Genomic DNA, 20,097 nt, shown 5'->3' on the forward strand with positions numbered 1-20,097 from the left:
GTTTTCTGTGCTTGTCCTCACATGGATCTCTGCAGGCTATGTCCTTTATCATTTTATCAAGTACGTCTGTGGACTAGTGCCTGGAGTGCAATCATAAGGAAGCAGCAGTACATCTGCGTTCATCCGTTTCAGACAATGACAATGAACATCAGTGACAAATGTGCTCACCTATCCTACTCTGCCTGCAGATGGGTTGGGTTTTGCAAGGTTAGCACAGGGCTCTTTAAAACATTGTGTCTGCCTGCTTTAGGGGAACCTCTCTTCTGTCTGCCTCAGCTCTCCCTGGGCCTAAGGGTGCTGGTGCACTCTTTCCTAGAGTGGTCCCTAGGGATCCATTGGGCATCAGCTCCAGGACCCCTTTCAGATACCAAGATGTCGCTCCCCGTCTTCGTGGAGGAACGACACAGGACCCTGTGCTGTTCTTTCGTCTGCTCGGCCCTCCCCGGGTTTGCTGATGGTTCTTCCCGGGTTGGCTGCCATCCCTTCCACCTCCGTGGAAGGGCGGTTCCCCCTGCCGCTTTCCCCACTTCCTCAGGGGAGCGGTACACCGCCGGCCGGCTCGCTCGGGGGGTGCACAGGTGTTCCTTCAGATAGATGTTCCCCTTAGATGTTCCTGGTGCATGTTGTCTCTCTCCTCCTTTATAGTCCTCTTCCACCAATCCCAACTCTGCTACCCACACGCCGAGTACGCTGCTCTCCTCCAATCAGGAGCAAGCTCCTGCTGTTTATTGGTTGAACTGGAGGCAGCTGTGTAGAAGCTGTTTTCTCCTCTCCCAGCACCATATTGTGGGAGAGCAGATGCATAGAATAAGTCTTAATTCCAGTAACTTAGTCTAGTCCAAGTTGCTCCCCACACCAAGATCTGCAGCTGGTCAAGTCTTTCACATTATTAAATGTGCGGTATTTGCCTGGTACCTAGGCGCATCCTCTTGTCTGCTCTGAATCATCTCCAGATGACCTATAATACCCAATGCAATGTAAATGCTATGCAAATCGTCGTTATGGTGCAATCTTTAGGAAATAATAGCAAGCCAGAAAAGTCTACATGTTCAGGACAGGTGCAGTTTGTTTTAGGGTTTGGGGGGTGATTGTCAGTGCACAGTTGGTTGAATCCATGCACGTGAAAGCTGCAGTTTTGAGGCCAACATTGTGGTGCAATGGGTCAAGCCACTGTCTACAATGCTGGCACCTCAAATGGGTGCTGGTTTGAACCCTGGCTGCTCTACCTCCAATCCAGCTCCATGCTAGTGCACCTAGGAGGGCAGCAGATAATGGCCCATGTAACTGGTCCCCTGCCACCCACGTAGGAGACCTGGATGGAGTTCCAGATTCCTGGCTTTGGTCTGGCCCAGCCCTGGCCATTGCAGCCGTTTGGGGAGTGAACCAATGGACAGAAGATAGTGGTCTCTCTCTCTCTCTCTCTCTCTCTCTCTCTCCCTCTCTCTTTGTAATTCTGCCTTTCCAATAAATAAATAGATATATATTTTTAAAAACAGGCCATGAGGGATGAAAAAGTTTGTGTTCTGGGAAAAATCCCAGAACATCTGTAGCTTCCGGGACATATTGGAGATAATTGTAGTCTCAGTCAGGTTTGCTCCCCCAAATCTCACAGGCGGTGGCTCCAAACTTTGTTTTTCTCTTGTGTCTGCCACCCTTCCTAATGCCTAGAACTGTGCTGGGTACTAGGAGTATCTGACCACAGTTACTGACTGCTTGATTGGAATTGTCTAGCAATGCCATGCACGTGATTTACCAAAAGGTCTGCAAACCACAGGATTCTTACCTCCCAAGTCTCCGGAGGTCACAAACAGAATAGCAGTGCTGCCTCATGTCCCTTTCCAATGCGGTAGGCATTGGCGGTGCCTCCTTGTCTCGGCGAAGTCTGCATAAGTGAGGTTGGGACTCCGGGGCATGTGTCAAGGAGCTGGCCCAGGGCCTCTCTCTGCCTTGGCCCCCTTGCGCCTCTCTGAGAGCCTTTTGCAATGGCTCTGCCATGAGACCCAGGCATTCCCCCGTGTCGGGGGAGGCGCTGTCCCTCCAGCTCTCCTCCCGATCCAGACTGGGGCTCTGCTCTGAGTCAGTACATGCTGCCCTGGAGAATTCTCTGTCTGCCGAGGGTGCAGGTGTCTGCGAAAAGAAATCCAAGTGATTATTGCCCCCGTGGCACACACTGAGCAAACTCTAAAGATTTTCTTTTAAAGATTTATTTATTTTATTTGAAAGTCAGAGTTACACAGAGAGAGAAGGAGAGACAGAGAGAGAGAAGTCTTCCATCCGCTGGTTCACTCTCCAATTGGCTGCAATGGCCAGAGCTGCGCCGATCCGAAGCCAGGAGCCAGGAGCTTCTTCTGGGTCTCCCTCGAAAGCGCAGGGGCCCAAGGGCTTGGGCCATCTTCCACTGCTTTCCTAGGCCATAGCAAAGAGCTGGATTGGAAGTGGAGCAGCCAGGACTCAAACTGGTGCCCATATGGGATGCTGGCACTGCAGGCAGTGGCTTTACTCACTGTGCCAGAGTGCTGGCCCCTAAAGACGCTTTTTTTTTAAAGAGTAAAAAGCCAGGGCCGGCGCTATGGTATAAATGTTAAGCGTCTGCCTGAGAGCTGGCATCCCATATGGGTGCCAGTTCGAGTCCCGGCTGCTCCACTTCTGATCCAGCTCCCTGCTAATGTGCCTGGAAAAGCAACAGAAGATGGCCCAAGTGCTTGGGCCCTGGCACTCACGTGGGAGACCTGGAAGAAGCTCCTGGTTCCTGGCTTGCAGCCATCTGGGAAGTGAATCAATACATGGAATCTCTCTCTCTCTCTCTCTCTCTCTCTCTCCCCCCCCCCTTCTCTCTCTCTCTCCTTCTCTCTCCATATCTCCGCCTTTCAAAAACTCAAGGGAGATAGTTCATGAGCTGGAGGCCATACCTCCCCTGCCCCCCATGTAATCCTATCAACCCACCTGTCAATCAGACTATGTAACTCCTCCCCATTTTGGAGCGCAGGAGAGGCTTGGTGAAGGGGAGGGCGCTCTTCCTCTCTCTTTCTCTCTCTCTCTCGATCTCTCTCTCCCCACCCCACTTGGGGATCCAGGGATAGACTGGTACAGAAGTCCCTCTTTTCCCTTCCTTGGCCCATGCTCCCTTAATAAAGCCCCCATGTTCTTGTGTATTTTCACTCCATAAATAAGCCATATCACGCTGCGCATCGTGTTTGTGTCTACTTAGAATTCTACTCTAGGTAAAAAGCAAGAGCCTGACCTAGCCCAAACATCAGGAGTGCCAGTTCCTGCAGGTTCACCACCAGCTCCTCCCCAGGAACTACACCTTACTCATGGGCACACCTCAGCCAAAATTAAGCAACCCACACCCCAGGGCTGGCGGAGGCCAGGGTCACGGGCACAGGCTCTGCTGCCATGACTTAGGACAGTTCTGAGAGGCAGCCCAGCTGCAGACCCAGGGCGTCAGTGCAGGAGGCCCCAGCTGCAGCTGCACCACACTGGCCTCTCCTTGCCCCTCACCCCGACCCTAACAGGCAATCCCCCAAGGCCTGGCCCCACAGACCTTGACTGTGCCACAGGATCTGCCGCCTGGGGACCCCACAGCTTTATGTGCCACCTTGGCTAGGCCACGACACTCATATATTTGGACAAGCACCAGGCTAGATACTGCCAGGAAGGTATTTTTTTTTTAAGTGTAGTTGATGTTAAACTCAGTAGACTCCAAGGAAAGCAAATTGCCTTCCAGAATGTGGTGGACCTTAGGCAGGCTGTTGAAAGCCTTAAAGACTTCCTGGAGGAAGAGGCAATGCGCCCTCTGTCTCTCCTGGCTTGAGTGTCTACACCAACTCTCCCCAGGCCTCCCACCTTGTGGGTCTGTCTTGTGAGTTTCAGACTTGCCGCCCCCCACCCTAACCCCATAATCGGTGAGCTGATTCCTTAAAATCACTCTCTGGCTCTATAAACATACACACCTCATTGGTTCTGTGTCTGCAAAAAAGCCAGAGTAACACAAACATCAAGGTAAAACTCCTGGGTTTTAAATGAGCCCTGTGGCTGTTTGCTGGGCACGGACTATAAATGCCTGATTCGTGATTCATCCAGCGCATTCCTCCGGATGGAAATGCCTGTTGAAAATGTCAGGAGAGGCAGAGGCAGGGAAGAGGAAGGAGCTGGCGAAGATCCAGGCCCGCCCGAGCTTGTCACAGACTCACTGAGGTTTGGGGACAGCTGTTTTCCTGTGAAAGACGATGGCATTGAACTCGACCGACAAACAGCCTTGAGCATTTCAGGATCACCAGACAGGGAAAGGAGTGCCTGCCAGAAACCAGGTAAGGAGCGCAGAGGTGCCCTCTTACCTGCCAGCCAGGTAAGGAGCGCAGAGGTGTGCCTCTTACCTGCCAGAAACCAGGTAAGGACAGCAGAGGTGCCCTCTTACCTGCCAGCCAGGTAAGGAGCGCAGAGGTGCGCCTCTTACCTGCCAGCCAGGTAAGGACAGCAGAGGTGCCCTCTTACCTGCCAGCCAGGCTCCACATCAGCCAGTGCACCTGCAGGGGGTCGGCACAGGAGGAGCGTGACTTCCTCTGGAGCCGCTCGCAGTAGGTGGAGCACCTCCTACGAGAAACCCAGCCCCCCAGTTAGGTCTGGGCTGGCATCACAGGGGAGCATCTTCTCTGAGTCCCCCGGGGGCTCCACACCCCCTCCACCTCCACCTGGATCAGTTTCTCGGCTCCAGAGAGCTTTGGGAAACACCACTATGGACCTGACTTTCCCGAGTGCAAGGTTCCTGGACGAGTGGCATTCAGCCCCCACAGAGGCAATGCGCAGATGCTGGGCTGTGCCCTGGGGCAGCATCCACCAGAATTGGTGCCTCCTCTTCAGCAAGTGACAGAGAGACTCAAACGAATGGCTGTTCCCTTCTCTCCCCACCTCCCCCCATGTCTGGGTTCTACCTCCTCAATTTCTGAAGCCTGACCTGGCTCTGAGCCCCCTGCAAGGCTGGGCGTGGGCCCTGGGAAACTCTCATCTCTTCACTGCTCCTGTCCTCTCCAGTGTCCCCTTCCTCTTTCTTCCACATTGCAAAAGGGTGGGGCCTGCACCGTAGTGCAATAGGTTAATCCTCTGCCTGCAGCGCTGGCATCCCATATGGGTGCCGGTTCTAGTCCCGGCTGCTCCTCTTCCAATCCAGCTCTCTGCTGCGGCCTGGGAAAGCAGAAGAAGATCGCCCAAGTCCTTGGGCCCCTGCACCCATGTGGGAGACCCGGAAGAAGCTCCTGGCTCCTGGCTTCGGATCAGTGCAGCTCCAGCTGTTGTGGCCATTTGGGGAATGAACCAGCAGATGGAAGACCTTTCTCTCTGTCTCTCCCTCTCACTCTTTATAACTCTCTCTCTCAAATAAATAAATAAAAATCTTTTTTTAAAAAAGGGTGGTCTTCCCAAAAAGCAGCTGTAAGCAGGTGCCTCCTCCCAGGCTGCATCCCTTTCTGGCTCACCTTGCTCTGGGGGGAAGCCCCAAGGCCGGCACATAGACTCTGTTCTGATCTGTGCTGCCTCTTGCTGCAGCTCACTGGCACCCACACCCACTCCCTTCTGTACCCACATCCTAAGCTCCCACCATTTGGGACCCCAAGCTCCAAGCCACCCTTTCAAAGCCCAGGGCACAAGTTTGCTTTGGCAGCTCCTACTTCCTATCACAGAAAAAATTCTCAACCTCTTAGCACCGTGGACCTTTCATCCTGGATAACTCTCTGTTGGGACACCTGTCCTGGGCCTTATAGGTACTCAGCAGCCTCTCTGGTCTCTAGTTATCAGTAGCTTCCATCAGCATCTTTGGACTTGGCCAACTGTCCCCTGAGAGGCAAAACTATCTTGGCAGGGGGCTGGCGCTGTGGTGTAGCAGGTAAAGCTACCTGCAGCGCCGGCATCCCATATGGGCGCCGGCTCAAGTCCCAGCTGTTCCACATCTGATCCAGCTCACTGCTGTGGCCTGGGAAAGCAGTAGAAGATGGCCCAAGTCCCTGGGCCCCTGTACCCACGTGGGAGACCTGGAAGAAGCTCCTGGCTTTGGATCAGCCCAGCTCTGGCTGTTACAGCCATCTGGGGAGTGAACCAGCAGATGGAAGACCTCTCTGTCTGTAACTCTGCCTCTCAAATAAATAAATAATCCTTTAAAAAAAAATCTCAGCTTGAGCACCACGGCTGCTGCAGACCTGGCTTAGTCCCCCTGGCTGCCCAGGGCGCCCCCCTTTGCTGGCTCCTGGGGTAGCACCATGCACGGACTTTCACATCTGTCTACACCTCGCCGTGATCTCTGAGGCTCAGGGGCTGTCCCTCCACGTTTGTCCATCCTGCTTAGTGTGCCTGGGATGTGAGGCTTCCAGCCTGGCTCTGCCCAGAGGAGCCTGGGCAGGGACCAGAGGCTTTCTGACTACCGCCCATCGGGGCTGCCGCAGGACTCCTGTGTCCCTCGGCTAACATCACATCACGTGTCACATTAGGGAGCCCCCTCCACCCAACTGCAACCGATCTCTCAGTTCCTAGGGCTGGGTCAATGCACCTTCCTACCCCGCTTTGGGCTTAGGGGGCTGCTACAGCCCACGGTGACACTCTCTCGGGCTTCCCCTCAGCCTGATCACCCCTTTACTAAGCTCTCCTTGAATTACTCCATTTGTGCCAGGATCCTCACTCATATATACAATGTTTCCTTGAGATTTGGAGCTGTAAACATTGAGAAGAGTCTCTCTCTCTCTCTCTCTCTCTCTCTCTCTCTCTCACACACACACACACACACTTTCTTGGATCATAGGCAGGACAGAGCAGAACCACGGGTCAAAATTGCACATTTAGCGGAGGGACCGGAAGGAGAGCAGAAGGGTGCCCCCTCTCGCCTGCCCACTCCACGCTGCCTTGCGCACCATATGCTAAGAGACCTTCAGCCAGCGCAAATTCAAGGCCATGGAGAAGGACAATTTAACATGGGAATGGTCTGCCCGTCGCTGCCTCTGTGTGATCAGCGTCCAGCGCGGGCCAAGGTCAGCGTGCACACCCAGCTGCATTCCTCGAGGCCCCAGCACCTGGAAGACAAGGCCTTCGGTGGACCTTCCGTTCACTGCCAGGATGATGTCACCCACGGCGATGGCCCCGTGCTCCTCAGCTGGCTGCCCTGGAAAGAGCCTCTTAATCCTCATGAGATCATTGCTGGAGTGGCTGCAGCTGTCTCTCTCCACCTGCACGAAGCTGAAGCCCAAACCGTTGGTGTTCTTTTTCAGTTTGACTTCAAACTTGGGACCTGTATTGTGGGATGTTGATAAAAATAAATCCTTCAGGTCACGACAACTCAATGCAAACTGCTGAGCAGACAAATGACTTCTGCTTTACATAGAAAGATTTCATTCACTAACATTTAGGCATTTAGGATGGAGTCCTATAGACACATTACAGATCATTGCTACCCAATAGAAGCATGATGTGAGCTGCAGGTACAAACTGCAGATGTTGCAAAGTTCTCACATAGCTGTGTAAAAGGAGGGGCCGGCATTGTGGTGCAGCGGGTAAAGCTACCACCTGCGACACAGGCATCCCATAGGAGCACCAGTTTGAGTCCTGGCTGCTCCACTTCCAACCCAGCTCCCTGCTAATGCACCTGGGAAAGCAGCAGAGGATGGACCCAGTGCTCTGGCCCCTGCTGTCCACATGGGAGACCCCGATGGAGCTGTCAGCATCCGTCGAGGCCAGAATGGAAGCATCTAAGGCAGGCAGGTGGGGGAGTGTGGTATGGCCAGGTCCACCCTTGCCAGCCGGGCCCCTGGCTCATTTTGTCATCAGTTTCTCAAGGTCCCAGGAGATGGTGTACAGGAGGCAGAAATGCAAAACAGACCTGGTTCAAACGCAAGTCTCCCTCTTCCATCCCACCCATCACTCTGCCTCTGGCCACCTTGCACTCTATCTGCCTCATACCGTCGCAGCTAGACAGGATACCCTTACAACGGGACTCGAGCCTGGGTAAGCTTCAGATCACAACACACTAAGGAAATGCACATTTTCCTAGCCGCCAGAAGAGATCGCAAGGGGGTGCCAAGAGGCAACCCACAAAGCTGGACGATTGTGCCCCCCTCAACTGACCATGGGTTTGCTTTGCAAGGTGATGCTGAGAGCAAGTCAAGATGCCTGGCCCGTCTTCCACCTCGCAGCCTGCCCCATCCGTGCCCTTAGCTGGAATGTAGAGCCAAAAGGGTCAGAAAATGCACGTCCTCTCTCTTCAATTTCACCCCTGAACACTTAGCAGAACACTTAGCAGAAACAGTCATATTCCAGCAGCTGCTAAGAGGGCCGAGACAGGCCTAGGGGCAGAAGGGCACCAGTCAGCCTTTGAGGACGATGCATCTGTCTTGCAGAGACACAGCCCATTAGACTGGCTCCCACCGCAGCTGAAAGCCAGCCCCATGGTGGTCGCCACTGCTCAGTTTGTTGTTGTTTTTTGGGGGGTTGGGGGTACCCAGAGGAAGGCTTCCTGCCTTTCCCTTTTGACTTGACAATTTAAAAGCAGCATGTGATGACATGACAACAGTAACATCAATTCTCTCTCCTCACCATCTGTCACCGAGACACAGCTCGCGGGCCTGCCAGGCATGGCTGTTACCAAGGAAACAGCCGCCTGTCCATCTCCCGTTCGGTCATTAGCAGAAGGACACTGCTGTGCGGGCCTGGCACTTCTTCTCTCTAAGACCAGGCTGGCCACCTAGAAGGAAGGGTGCACAGACTCAGTTCACATTGCAGATGGCAGGCAGGAGGCACGCCCTCCACGCCACCCTGCAAATGCTTCCTGAGTCTCTGAGGCTTCCAGGAAGCTGCTTCATTTGAATCTCAAAGCGAAATCTCCAGATTCTCCTGTGTGTTGGGATCCAGAGTTTTTACTGGCACTTGTCTTGCACACGTGCACCTGGAGGGAACACATGTACCCCCAGTTCGGCACAGGCAGTGCCAGCCTCCTCTGCTCCCCTCACTCCCCATCGCTTCTCCTCCTCCTGGTTCTCACTAAAACATTCTTCCCCTCGCATTTGTCCCTGGGAACACAGAACCTCTCCCCCATTGGCCTCCCAGGGGCCACCCACAGATGGGTCCAGCTCTCCCCGCTCTGCCCTGCCAGGACCCATCTGGTGTCTAAGCTTGCAAGCTTCCCAGTAGAAACAGGTTCCCTCTCCCAGTGCCCAGCAGGACCACAGCAAGCTCCAGGTAACTTGGTTTACTGGACCACACTGTCCCCACCTCTGTTGGCCCACCCCACCGTGGCTGCCAATGGACTGGTCTGATGCAGACACTGGACATGCCGCACCCTTGAGGAAAAACCTCCAATGTTTTGCATCATCCATAACCCATGCCCATAGCACAGCATCCCAGGCCTATTGCCAGTCCACCTCCTCCTCCCTCTCTGCTTTGATGCCCCGCCCTTCTTCCCCACTACGCTGGGTGCCCTTGTCACTCAACGCGTGTTTCCAGAACCAGCGGCCAGATGTCACCTGGAAGCTTTTCAGAAACACCAGGCTTCCCTGCAGAAGACTTGGCCCAGCCTCCTGCCTTCTGCCGCCATTGTCAGTCAGCACCAGGCCTGAGACTGGAGTGACAATCCCTACTTGTCATCGCCGCCAGCAGGTCATGCCAGGGCCCTCCCGAACCAAGTTCATCAGCAAAGGTCTGAAGAACTGTTCTCAAGGCCTGTCAATCAAGGCCACGCATAAAAGCAATCTCCACTGCAAACGGAGGAAGCCAAAGGAGGCCAGAACCTGACCTTGGCTGGAAGCGCCCTCCGTCACTCCTGCTGTCTCTGCTGACTGCTGGGTTAGCAAGAGGGGGTGATGCCAGCTCTGTGGCTCAGGACACTGGGGCGATTAAAGGCTCTCACGCTCAGATAGAGGACCACACGCAGCGTGCAGACATGCCTGGGTGGGCACCACAGGGGACACAGTATACAATGGGTGGATGCCTCTGGCATCCCGGATCTCTATACCATTGAGATAAAAAGAATCCCAGGAAAGCCCACCCAGGCCCTAGCAGGTGGAAACTCAGGGTGATGGGGAACAGCATGAGCTGGCGGGGTGGGATGAGGGTCACCGTGGCCAGAGGCAGGGAGGTGAAAGGGCCTGAGAGCAGATGGACACTCTGATCGGCTGGGCTGGAGCAGGGTGTGGGGGGCGCCACCAGGGCCGGGCTGGAGACGTCACCGTCTCCGTCTCTCAGCTCTGTTCTGCTGTCTGATTCCGGGATCTAGGCAGGCAACAAGCAGGCTCGTCAAGGCTATTTATAGGGGGTGAGGCTTTCTGCTTGGAAACATCTGGGTGATGCCTCCTGCATTTCCCATTCCCACAGGAAAGCAAAAGAAGAGGAAGAAGAGAAAGGGAATAAAACAGAGAAGAAACGTTGCCTCCTCCCACCTGGCGCACCTGTAGATTCTGATGTTCTGGAAAGCTCTAGAAGGAAGGGAACACTCACCTGGCCAGGGCCCTTGAGGCACTGCACAGCCTGCTTGTGGGTGAGGCCACACAGACTCACGCCATCCACCTGCAGGAGCCGGTCACCTGGGAAGCGGATGCGTGTTAAGTCTTGAGCTTGTGGGGCTGCAGGAAGGACCCTGTGGACAGCACCCTGCCCAGCACCCTCTGGGTGGCCTGGAGGAAAGGGGGCAGGACACAGAGGTGCAGGTGTCCCTGCAGAGTTAGCAGCGGCCGGCCTGAGCCTGAAGGCGGCCACCTCTCCGAGCATGCTCCCTGCCTCCTGAGACAGACATCAGACTGATGCTATCAAAGCCTTTCTATTATTGGCTCACAGTGTGGTTGAACCAGCACTGGTCAAACGGAGCCTTCCTCCTGTTTTCCCGTGAAATGTTTTTTTGAAAGTATTTTCAAGTTGTTGTGGGGTAATATTTATATCTCTAGGGATTTTTTTTTAATTTCAAAAAAAGATCAGGACACTGGAATTTCAGAGGAAACAGAGATATATGAGAAATCTCAGGTATCGTTTTGGGCTCAAATAGGACCGTTTAGGAGAACAGTAAAAAGCCATCCTTCTGAGCAGTGAGACAGGAGGCAGGGCAGAGAGAAGACTCGCCAGCATGCACGCCCTCCACAGACGGGGACCCAATGCCAGCTCTGCGTTCTAAGGAAAGCAAGACTCTGTCCCATGAAGGCCAAACAGGAACACTCGAGCGTCTTTTGCATCTCTCACCTTCTCTCTCCCTATCACCTTATGCTTCCCAAAGGACTGTCACCCACATCGGACCTGAAGTGTAGAGTGAGGGGCGGGGCAAGGTCAGAGGCTGTGGGTCGGAGGACCCACCCCCGGTCCAGGGTCTTTGCACGGAGCTCCCCGCCAGCACGCGCACCACCACGTCAGCCTCACCCTGCAGGATCTGCCCTTCCTTGTCAGCAGGTCCCCCGGGAATGATGGATTTCACGTAGATGCCTCCGTAGAGTGCACTTGTGTTAACGCCACCCTAGGGGGAACACAAAAGGAAAAATTCACCACCTGTTTGCTCCCTCCCGGGCAAGGAGGGGGCCGCTCTCCAACCTTCCTGGCTAAGGAGCCTCCCCCATCCATCGGCTGTGCCGATGTGCCATCTCTGTCTGATGCATCTGTATTCATTTGTTTAGACTGTTCTCTGCTGAGCCGTGAAGTTGGGTGTGTACGCGGAGTGTGACAACCCGATCCGCCCTCGGGCTCTGCAGGTGCTCCGTCTGTGGATTCAAACGACCGCAGATGGAACACATCTTTTAAAATGAACACACACACACTTCCCTTCTCATCATTATCCCCCAAGCAATACAGTACCACAAACGCGTACATAGCACTGGCGTTGTTTTAGGTTTCGACAGTCATCTAAAGATGATTTAACGTGTACAGGAGGACCCTGCAGGTTCTGTGCAAAGACTGCCACTTTATATAAGGCGCTTGAGCATCAGAAGATTTGGGTGCCCACGAGAGTCCTAACCCCCTGCAGATCTGAGAGATGACTATATCAGTCACAAAATGGAGTCACAGCTCACTTCCTTTATCGCCGTGGATCAAGATCCAACTATGTTTTTCTTCCAATTTACCGTGTGCATGCATACACCCTATAGACAGATTTGCACACCAATGGCACCATTTCATTTCTGTGGTCTCTTTGAACCTCCTCCTTCACGAATGCTCGCCTCTTTACTCATGTCTGCCACCACCACCCAACCCCAGCACAGGTAACACACTGACAACTGCTCAGAACCGGGTGTGTATCCACAGCTCCTTCCACACGTCTCTCTGTGCTCACGACATCCCCTAGAGAAGGCTAAAGAAAAGGCTGGCTAAGCTTCAAGATGGGCACCCAAGCCAGCAACCGAGTGACCCTGAAGCCTGTGGATTTCTTTGTCCGTGAAAGTGAATTTCTTTATTTTGGGGAAAAGTTTGAGAATTAGCTATAAGCCAGGGAAAAACAAACAGAAAAAGCAAGGGCGTGCTCTTTTTTTAAAGATTTTATTTATTTATTTGAGAGGTAGTGTTACAGACAGTGAGAGGGAGAGACAGAGAGAAAGGTCTTCCCTCCGTTGGTTCACTCCCCAAATGGCTGCAACAGCTGGAACTGTGCCGATCCAAAGCCAGGAGCCAGGAGCTTCTTTGGGGTCTCCCATCTGGGTGCAGGGACCCAAGGACTTAGGCCATCTTCCACTGCTTTCCCAGGCCATAGCAGAGAGCTGGATTGAGAGAGGAGCAGCCGGGACTAGAACTGGCACCCACATGGGTTGCCAGCACCGCAGGCGGAGGATTAACCTACTGCACCATGGCACTGGTCCCAGAAAGGTGTTTATATAACTCCATATATACACACATGTGTGTTTATATAACTCCATATAACATGGAGTTCAAGGCAGACATCATAAAATGAGGGTAAAGGGGAATATTAATATGTAAGGGTTGTAACATGGCAAAGATAGCAGTTATAAATATCTATGTACCAAATAACAGGCCACCATATTTCTGGCTATGTATGGGTGTGTATTTACATATATTTATTGGGGGAGGGGGTGAAGCTGCGGATGAAAGATCTCTTTCTCTCTCTGTCTCTCCCTCTCTCTCTAACTCTACTTTTCAAGTAAATAAAATACATCTTTTTTTAAAAAAAAAAAAAGGTTGGTAGAAAAATGAAATTTAAAGATGTTTATTTTGTTTAAAAAACTGAAATCAAGCTATGGTTTTTCATGATATGCATTTGCCATGAACTTTCCAAAGACCCTTCATATGCATGGATTTCAACTGTTTTTTGGGACCAAAGTAAATTTCCATTTAAATGCCATTTTCTGTGGACTGTCGGAAGGACCCCTGTATTTCTGTGGGCCAAGGCCAAGCATGTGCTTCATTGTAATGGACGTTAGCAGATGGCACCGCCTAACCGAATGTGAATACTCATTTAATTGCTCACACTTCTCCAAGCTTTGTGTAAGAGCGCCCTGTCTTTGCATTCCATCGGTTATATTTGGCCAAGCGCATGGATATAAAGTTAAAAATTTTCATTTCAACCTCATTTGTGGAGTCTTCCAGCTTTTCCTGGGTTTTAGTGCTTTTGTTCCTTTAATGGCCATTTGGATTTGAACAAGCCGTTTCAAGAATTATTTTTGAAACTCAATTCCCCCAAGGAAAATCACAGTTTCTTGCCAGCCAAAGGAAATCACCAACCTCCTCTCGGTATATGAATAATCTACACATGAATAATCCCACACTTAGCAAGTTTTTCAGACGAGAGATTGCTATGTTTGGTGTCTGATCGGATCGTTATCCCAAGCCAAGAATAAATTGACCATACTTGGTACCAGACTGTTCACGTGGACTCATGAGCCTTATCTGTCTGTTTCTTACTTGCTTCCTTAAAATCATCTACTGATGACAGGTTCATGGCAGGCCGATGGTGCGGCGATCCAGGGATCCCTGAGTAAGAACACCATCAGGTAGGAGAGCAAAGAGCGACTCACTCACTCCTCTCTCGGGTTTCCTTTGGAGGTTTTCTTTGTTCATGGCATTTCCTTCCCTGCTAGGAAACCCATTGTGTTTCCACTCAACAATTGAATGCAACAATGACATGTCTAAAGTCTAGACCCATTCAAGGACCTCAAGGTTAACTTTCAATGCTCAGTTATAAAAAGCAACACCGGGGACCAGCACTGTGGCGCAGCGGGTTCACATCCTGGCCTGAAGCACCGGCATCCCATATGGGCACCGGTTCGAGACCCGGCTGCTCCACTTCCAATCCAGCTCTCTGCTATGGCCTGGGAAAGCAGTGGAAGATGGCCCAAGTGCTTGAGCCCCTGCACCCACATGAGAGACCTGGAAGAAGCTCCTGGCTCCTGGCTTCAGATCAGCGCAGCTCTGGCCATTGTGGCCAATTGGGGAGTGAACCAGAGGATGGAAGAACTCTCTCTCTCTCTCCCTCTCTCTCTCTCTCTCTCTCTGCCTCTCCTTCTCTCTCTGTAACTCCAACTTTCAAATAAATAAATAAATCTTAAAAAAAAAAAAAAAAAGCAACACCAGGGCCAATGCTGTGGCATAGCAGGTAAAGCCACCATGGGATGCAGTGCCAGCATCCCATATGGGCGCTAGTTCTAGTCCCAGCTGCTCCACTTCCAATCCAGCTCTCTGCTATGGCCTGGGAAAGCAGTGGAAGAGCCCCAGGTCCTTGGGCCCCTGCACCCACGTGGGAGATCTGGAAGAAACTCAGCTACTTGCTTCAGATCAGCACAGCTCCAGCCATTGTGGCCATCTGGGGAGTGAATCAGTGAATGGAAGATATCTCACTCTCTCTCTCTCTCTCCCTCTGCCTCTCTGTAACTCTTTCAAATAAATAAATAAATCTTTAAAAAAAAAAAAAGCAATACCTTCCAACGTCTGACCTTGGAGTTGTGCTATTCCCATAAACCCTTGAGCAATCACAGCGACACAGGCAATCTTCCCCACCAGCGGTCTACCACACAGAGCTCGGAGAGCGAAAGCAAAGTGCTGGTCTTGGCGTCTGGAATTTTTGGATTACCCCATTTGCTGTGGGCTGATGTCCCCGATGCCACAGGCTGCTGCCTTCTTACTGTGCAGAGACTCCACCCACACTCTTGTCTCCTCACATGGCTTGGGTTCTCTTGCACCTGCGCCTGCTCAGCCCAACGTTGCCCTGGGTCTCCCAGTGCGATGATCCCACAACAGGTCCCACTGACTTGCCTGGGTCCTCCACTTCCTGGGTACCCCTTGTCTACAATGAGCATGCTGGCAGAGCGGGATGCCCACCAAGGCTCCGCATGGGCATCTTCCAACTCTTTCCTCCTAGCAAGTCTTACAGTCACGCTGAATCCAAGGGTCCCATCTTCTTTCACCAGCTCCACGAAGTAGATTCCACCAGCACTTGTTTCTGAAGGTGATGGAGAACGAGAGGAACCGGCACCCTGCCCCAGACACACACAGAAATAAAGAAGGCATGAGGCTCTCCACCCTATTCCAGTAGATGGCACCCCTTAGTTCTCCCCTGCTACACGGAGCAAGCAAACAGCACCACACCTAGCTCCCAGGCTGGGCCACCAGGAGCACCCTCAGCTTTATCAGTCCCTCCCCCTGTGGCCTTGGACAAGTCTCCACGTCTCTGCAGCCTCAGCTTCCCGACCCAGAGAACTGCTGTGAGAGATTCCCTCCTAGTGTGTGACTGCCAAGTGCCCAGCTCAAGGATTCCATAAATGTGGGTTTTATTTCCACGCACGGTGCAGACACCCATGTTAGGACTGAAGCCACCCAGGTACTTTCTGGTAGCTTCTCCTCTGACTGCCAAGTGATGGCATGCTGGGTATAGCATGCACAGTTGATTGAGGTGGAAGAAAACATTAGGAGGACTTTTGGTCATTTCTAGCAAGGGTGGCTGTACTGGGTCTTCACCTACAATGATTGAGCCCTTTGGGGAGGGGCAGAGAGGAAAATTATCTGCCACGTGTCAAGCACTCTGCTTGGTGCTATGAGCGTGCCCATGGACAACGTGCTCATTCATTCACCCAATCATACAACAACATTGGCTGTGCACCTGTTACATCTCAGGTTGCTATGGTTTCAAGATCTTCTCTAAACTCATGTTGAAATGTAACTGCCACTGGGATGCCATCGAGAGGTAGAACCTCGAAAGAGTGTGTGGGTCATGGGGACACTTCCCTCGGGCATGGATTCAGACTGTAGTTATCACAGGGATGGGTTACCCTCTCGCCATGTTCTGACATAGCAGGAGGGCTCTCACTCGATATTGTCCTTTGATCTTCAACTCTCCAGCCTCCAGAACCAGAGGTCAACTCAACTCCTATTGCTTCGAATCCACCCAGGCTGTGGTATGCCATTATAACATGTAGAAATGCATATAACATAGCAGAAAATGAATGAAGACATGGCACTGTGCAGTTTGCTGAGGAGTTGGCAGTGATAAAACAGACCTGCCCAAGTTGAGCTACTCTCTTGCAGAAGAGAGACTTTCGACATGGAGATCCCCAACCAACTAACCAATAACCACCGTAATAGTAAGAGTGAATGTGGTAAAGTGCACGTTACCACCCAGAAGATCAGAGATGCACCAAGAAGGGGAAGAACCAGAATGTGAACCCAGATGTTAGTGAATGGTGTCTCAGCAAGTAATGGGCAGGGAAGGAAGAAGCCGAGGATATGCTGAACTGGGCTGACCATTGCTTCCAGACAGAGCATCCCCAGTCCTGCTCATGTTCCACTAGTCACTGCACCCAGAAGATGGAGCCATGATATTCCCAGTCTTCTGCCCCTCTGCTTAGTGTTACCTGGCCACCATGTTGGAAAATCCTATGAATACAGAGGAAACTAAGCAAGCTGAAGGAAACTGGAAAATCACCAGTCCAACACAAAGGGCTCCAAAGAGTTGGTTGTAGCAGCAGACAGAGCCCCAGTATTTCAGAGACCCCACTGTCTTTGATCTGGCAGGATGTCTTGTCTGGACATGGAAATTCAAAGAATGGAAGACTCAAAGTGAGATTCCAAACTCCAGCAGGCCATAGAAGTTGACCTGGACACAAAGTTGGCCAAATGACCCACAGAAGCCAGATGGCACAGGTCCCACAGCCTGTGCTGGGCTCAACTGTGGCCTCAGAACACCATCCCTCCTTTCAACAGCCTCCCAGAAATCCTTCACAGGCTCACAGCAACAGAGGCCCCAGTCTGGATCAGGCCCTCTCTGCCCTACTTCTTGCCCAAGGGGCCACTCCAAAGAGCAGCTCAGGAGTGAAGGTTTCCATTCTGGAGTCCAACTCCTTGGAGTCCAGTGCCAGCTCTGCTGCCCACGCCCTAAGAGATCTTGGCATGGTCCTTTCTTCTCAGTGCCTCAGTCATCCTGCTTACAAAACAGGTTGATGATAGCAATTATCTCATAGGACTGTCATGAAGCATTCAGAGATATCACACACTGTGGTGGAATGAGAAGGCCATGCCAAGATGGCCGCTGGCAAGTGAGCATCAGTTACTCAGGAATGGCTTCGAAACCCATCTGGCAATGGAGCCTGCCTGGCAACAGGCTGCGATTGGATGGCTTTGGAAACCACATGGCAATGGAGCCTGCCTGGCAACAGGCTGTGATTGGTTAGGGCATAGAGTGCCCCTTGACTGGATTGGCTGCCTTGGCTATATAAGCTGCTGTACCAACTAAAATAAATGAGTCTGCGGGCTGCTCGCCTCTGGCCTGCTTTCACCCAGCTCCCGGAGTCTGTGTGGTGACTCTGTGCCTCTTGTCCCCACTGCGCTCCTCCTCTCAGAACGAATTCACCTCAACAATGCACAAAGTGATCTGGACAAAGCCTGAGCCCAAAGTTAATACTCGGTAGGTGTCAGCTAGTATCATGACTCATGCCAAGCCCTGAGTCCAGTTCTTCCTGGCAGGCCCTGTCTGAGTGATTGCCTTGGCCAACAGGAAGGAACAAACATCCATAGAACCCTATGGCATACCAGGTGATGGAGTTCAGGGCAGAATGACTCAAAAGAGCAGGACACCTTGGTCTGTTGAGTATTTCAAGGGGAGGGGGGACTTGAGAAGCAGAATGTTCTGGAAGGACTCTCTGAACTTCTACTGCCCTCCTCCCCTGGAGCCGATCAGAAGTCTAGGAAGGATTTTCTGATCTCCCCCTAAAGCTGAGCACCAGACCCTCTCATCAGGTGAGAGATGTCTTTCCTGAACCTGGAGGACAGGAACATCCAAATCCCTGCACACAAGGGACCCAGAAGGGACTCTGGACAAACAGGCCCTGCTCAGTGTCCCCAGCTTGCTCACAGTCTGTCCTATCACATGTCTCCACGATTTCCCATTGGGCGTCAAACCTACTGTAAGTCACACTCAGGTGGAACTGTTTCTTCAGGTCTTCAGTTCCTTATCAAAGTTCACATGACACACATCAACCAATGTGTACGCTTTTCTCTTGTTAATCTGCCTTTTGTTCCAGGCCCCCCCAGCCAAGGAGCCCAGAGTGACTGAAAGGAAAGGATATTTTTCCAATTCTACCCAAGCATAGCATTATCGTCACCATGGCTCTGTAGACAGGCATCAATCTTCCAATCACAAGAAAAGAAAAAGAGAGATGAATTTCAGAGGGGTGGGAGAGCTTGCCTGTGTCAACCACAGTCCCAGCCGGAATAAGAAGGTGCTCAACCTGGATGAGGGAGAAGAATCTATGCAGAGCCTGTGTTCAAGGGCACTGGCAGCCTTTAGGGGAACAAGTCAGAAGCAGCTGAAACAGTGAGAGCTTCTCCCAGCCCGGGGCTGAGGGTCAGGAGGAGGGGGTGGCCCACGATGCTGTTCTGTGGCAAAGACTCCCTGATAGGAGGCACCAAGAGAGACAGTCCCACCTGGTACCCAAGGGGACAGCCGGGGGACAGCTGAGCTGGGGCTGAACAAAGCACATGGTCCTCAGCACACCAAGGCCAGACTTGATCTTCTTCCTCCATAGAGTGCTGGTCAAGAGCAAAACCACTGAGATGGCAGGAGGACCCACAGAGGCCAAGAATACAAGATGCTTCATTGCCCAGGCCTCAGTCTCCACAGATTTCAGTGCCAGAAACAACTGTAATTACAGTAGTCTCCCCTTAGCCACAGCTTCAGTTATCCACAGTCAACAACAGTGCAAAAGTATTCAATGGAAAATTCCAGAAGGAAATGGTTCATAAGGTTCATTATATTGTTGTCACTGCTATGTTTTACTAGTTGTTATTGTTGAACTCTTACTGTATTTAATTTATAAATTAAACTTGCTCATAACCACGTATGTACAGGAAATAGAAGGTGTACATAGGGTTGGGTATTATCTGAGTTTTTTAGGCATTCATTCGAGGGTCTTGGAACAGAGCCCCCAGGGATACGGGTTATGCAGTGACTAAGGATTCTGGAGACTCCTATATGGGCCCTGTGACCCAGACACTGCGAGGAGTTCTCCCTTTTCTTCTTTATCTTCTTCCTAGCAACCACGCAATGCAGGCATTCACTTCCGTAAAGTTACAGCTGAGCAAGTTGAGGGCCAAGCAGGTGAGCAACCCTGCCAGCAGACACTGCACACAGAGAGCAAGGAAGGACCTGGGAGCTGGGCTGCTGGGCCCCACAACCTCTTCTCTCCTCCAGCTTCTAGGAAGACAGCCAAGGGGATGACTACCTTCACTGGCAGAGATGAGAGCTGAGACCCCAGCCTGGACATGGAACTCTGCACCTGCGCTATTTCCAGTTCGCCAACATTTCTGGTCTGATCTCGTGAGTGTGACAGCAACCGTCCCTGGTGCCTGTTGCTCAGGAAGTCTGTAGAAAAGATGGCAGAATCAGCTGTGCTATTCTTTTCTTCGCCGGGGGTATTTCTGCAAACACCTGTGAAAACAAGCCCAGAAGTCAACAGCTTGGAGGGGCTGGCATCTTGGTGGCTTCTCCAGGAGGGGCACAGAGTTTTTCTCCAGTGACAGAAAGACCTTTTACACCACTAGGAATGATGTGTCTATTATTTATTTGAAAGTCAGAGTAACACAGAGAGAGAAGGAGAGGCAGAGAGAGAAGTCTTCCATCTGTCGGTTCATTCCCCAATTGGCCATAACAGCTGGAGC

At 52.0% G+C, this 20,097-nt stretch overlaps 1 protein-coding gene across 3 annotated transcripts in view; it reads right to left on the reverse strand.

The window, feature by feature from the left end:
- Positions 1 to 20,097, reverse strand: part of FRMPD2 (FERM and PDZ domain containing 2) — a 111,613-nt gene that overhangs the window by 9,834 nt on the left and 81,682 nt on the right. For 2 of the 3 annotated variants that reach the window (XM_070058098.2, XM_070058096.2), the window contains exons 21-28: positions 19,662 to 19,867; positions 15,318 to 15,422; positions 11,371 to 11,464; positions 10,465 to 10,550; positions 8,569 to 8,716; positions 7,053 to 7,267; positions 4,495 to 4,593; positions 1,784 to 2,127 (exon numbers count right to left, since the gene is read on the reverse strand). In XM_070058098.2, the coding sequence (XP_069914199.2) occupies positions 1,784 to 2,127; positions 4,495 to 4,593; positions 7,053 to 7,267; positions 8,569 to 8,716; positions 10,465 to 10,550; positions 11,371 to 11,464; positions 15,318 to 15,422; positions 19,662 to 19,867 (1,297 nt within the window). The remainder of the gene's footprint in view (positions 1 to 1,783; positions 2,128 to 4,494; positions 4,594 to 7,052; positions 7,268 to 8,568; positions 8,717 to 10,464; positions 10,551 to 11,370; positions 11,465 to 15,317; positions 15,423 to 19,661; positions 19,868 to 20,097) is intronic. The other variant, XM_070058099.2, reaches the window with a different exon arrangement.

The sequence above is a fragment of the Oryctolagus cuniculus genome, chromosome 15, assembly GCF_051225735.1.
Source record: "Oryctolagus cuniculus isolate XC-2025 breed Fujian yellow rabbit chromosome 15, ASM5122573v1, whole genome shotgun sequence".
Taxonomy (NCBI): domain Eukaryota; kingdom Metazoa; phylum Chordata; class Mammalia; order Lagomorpha; family Leporidae; genus Oryctolagus; species Oryctolagus cuniculus.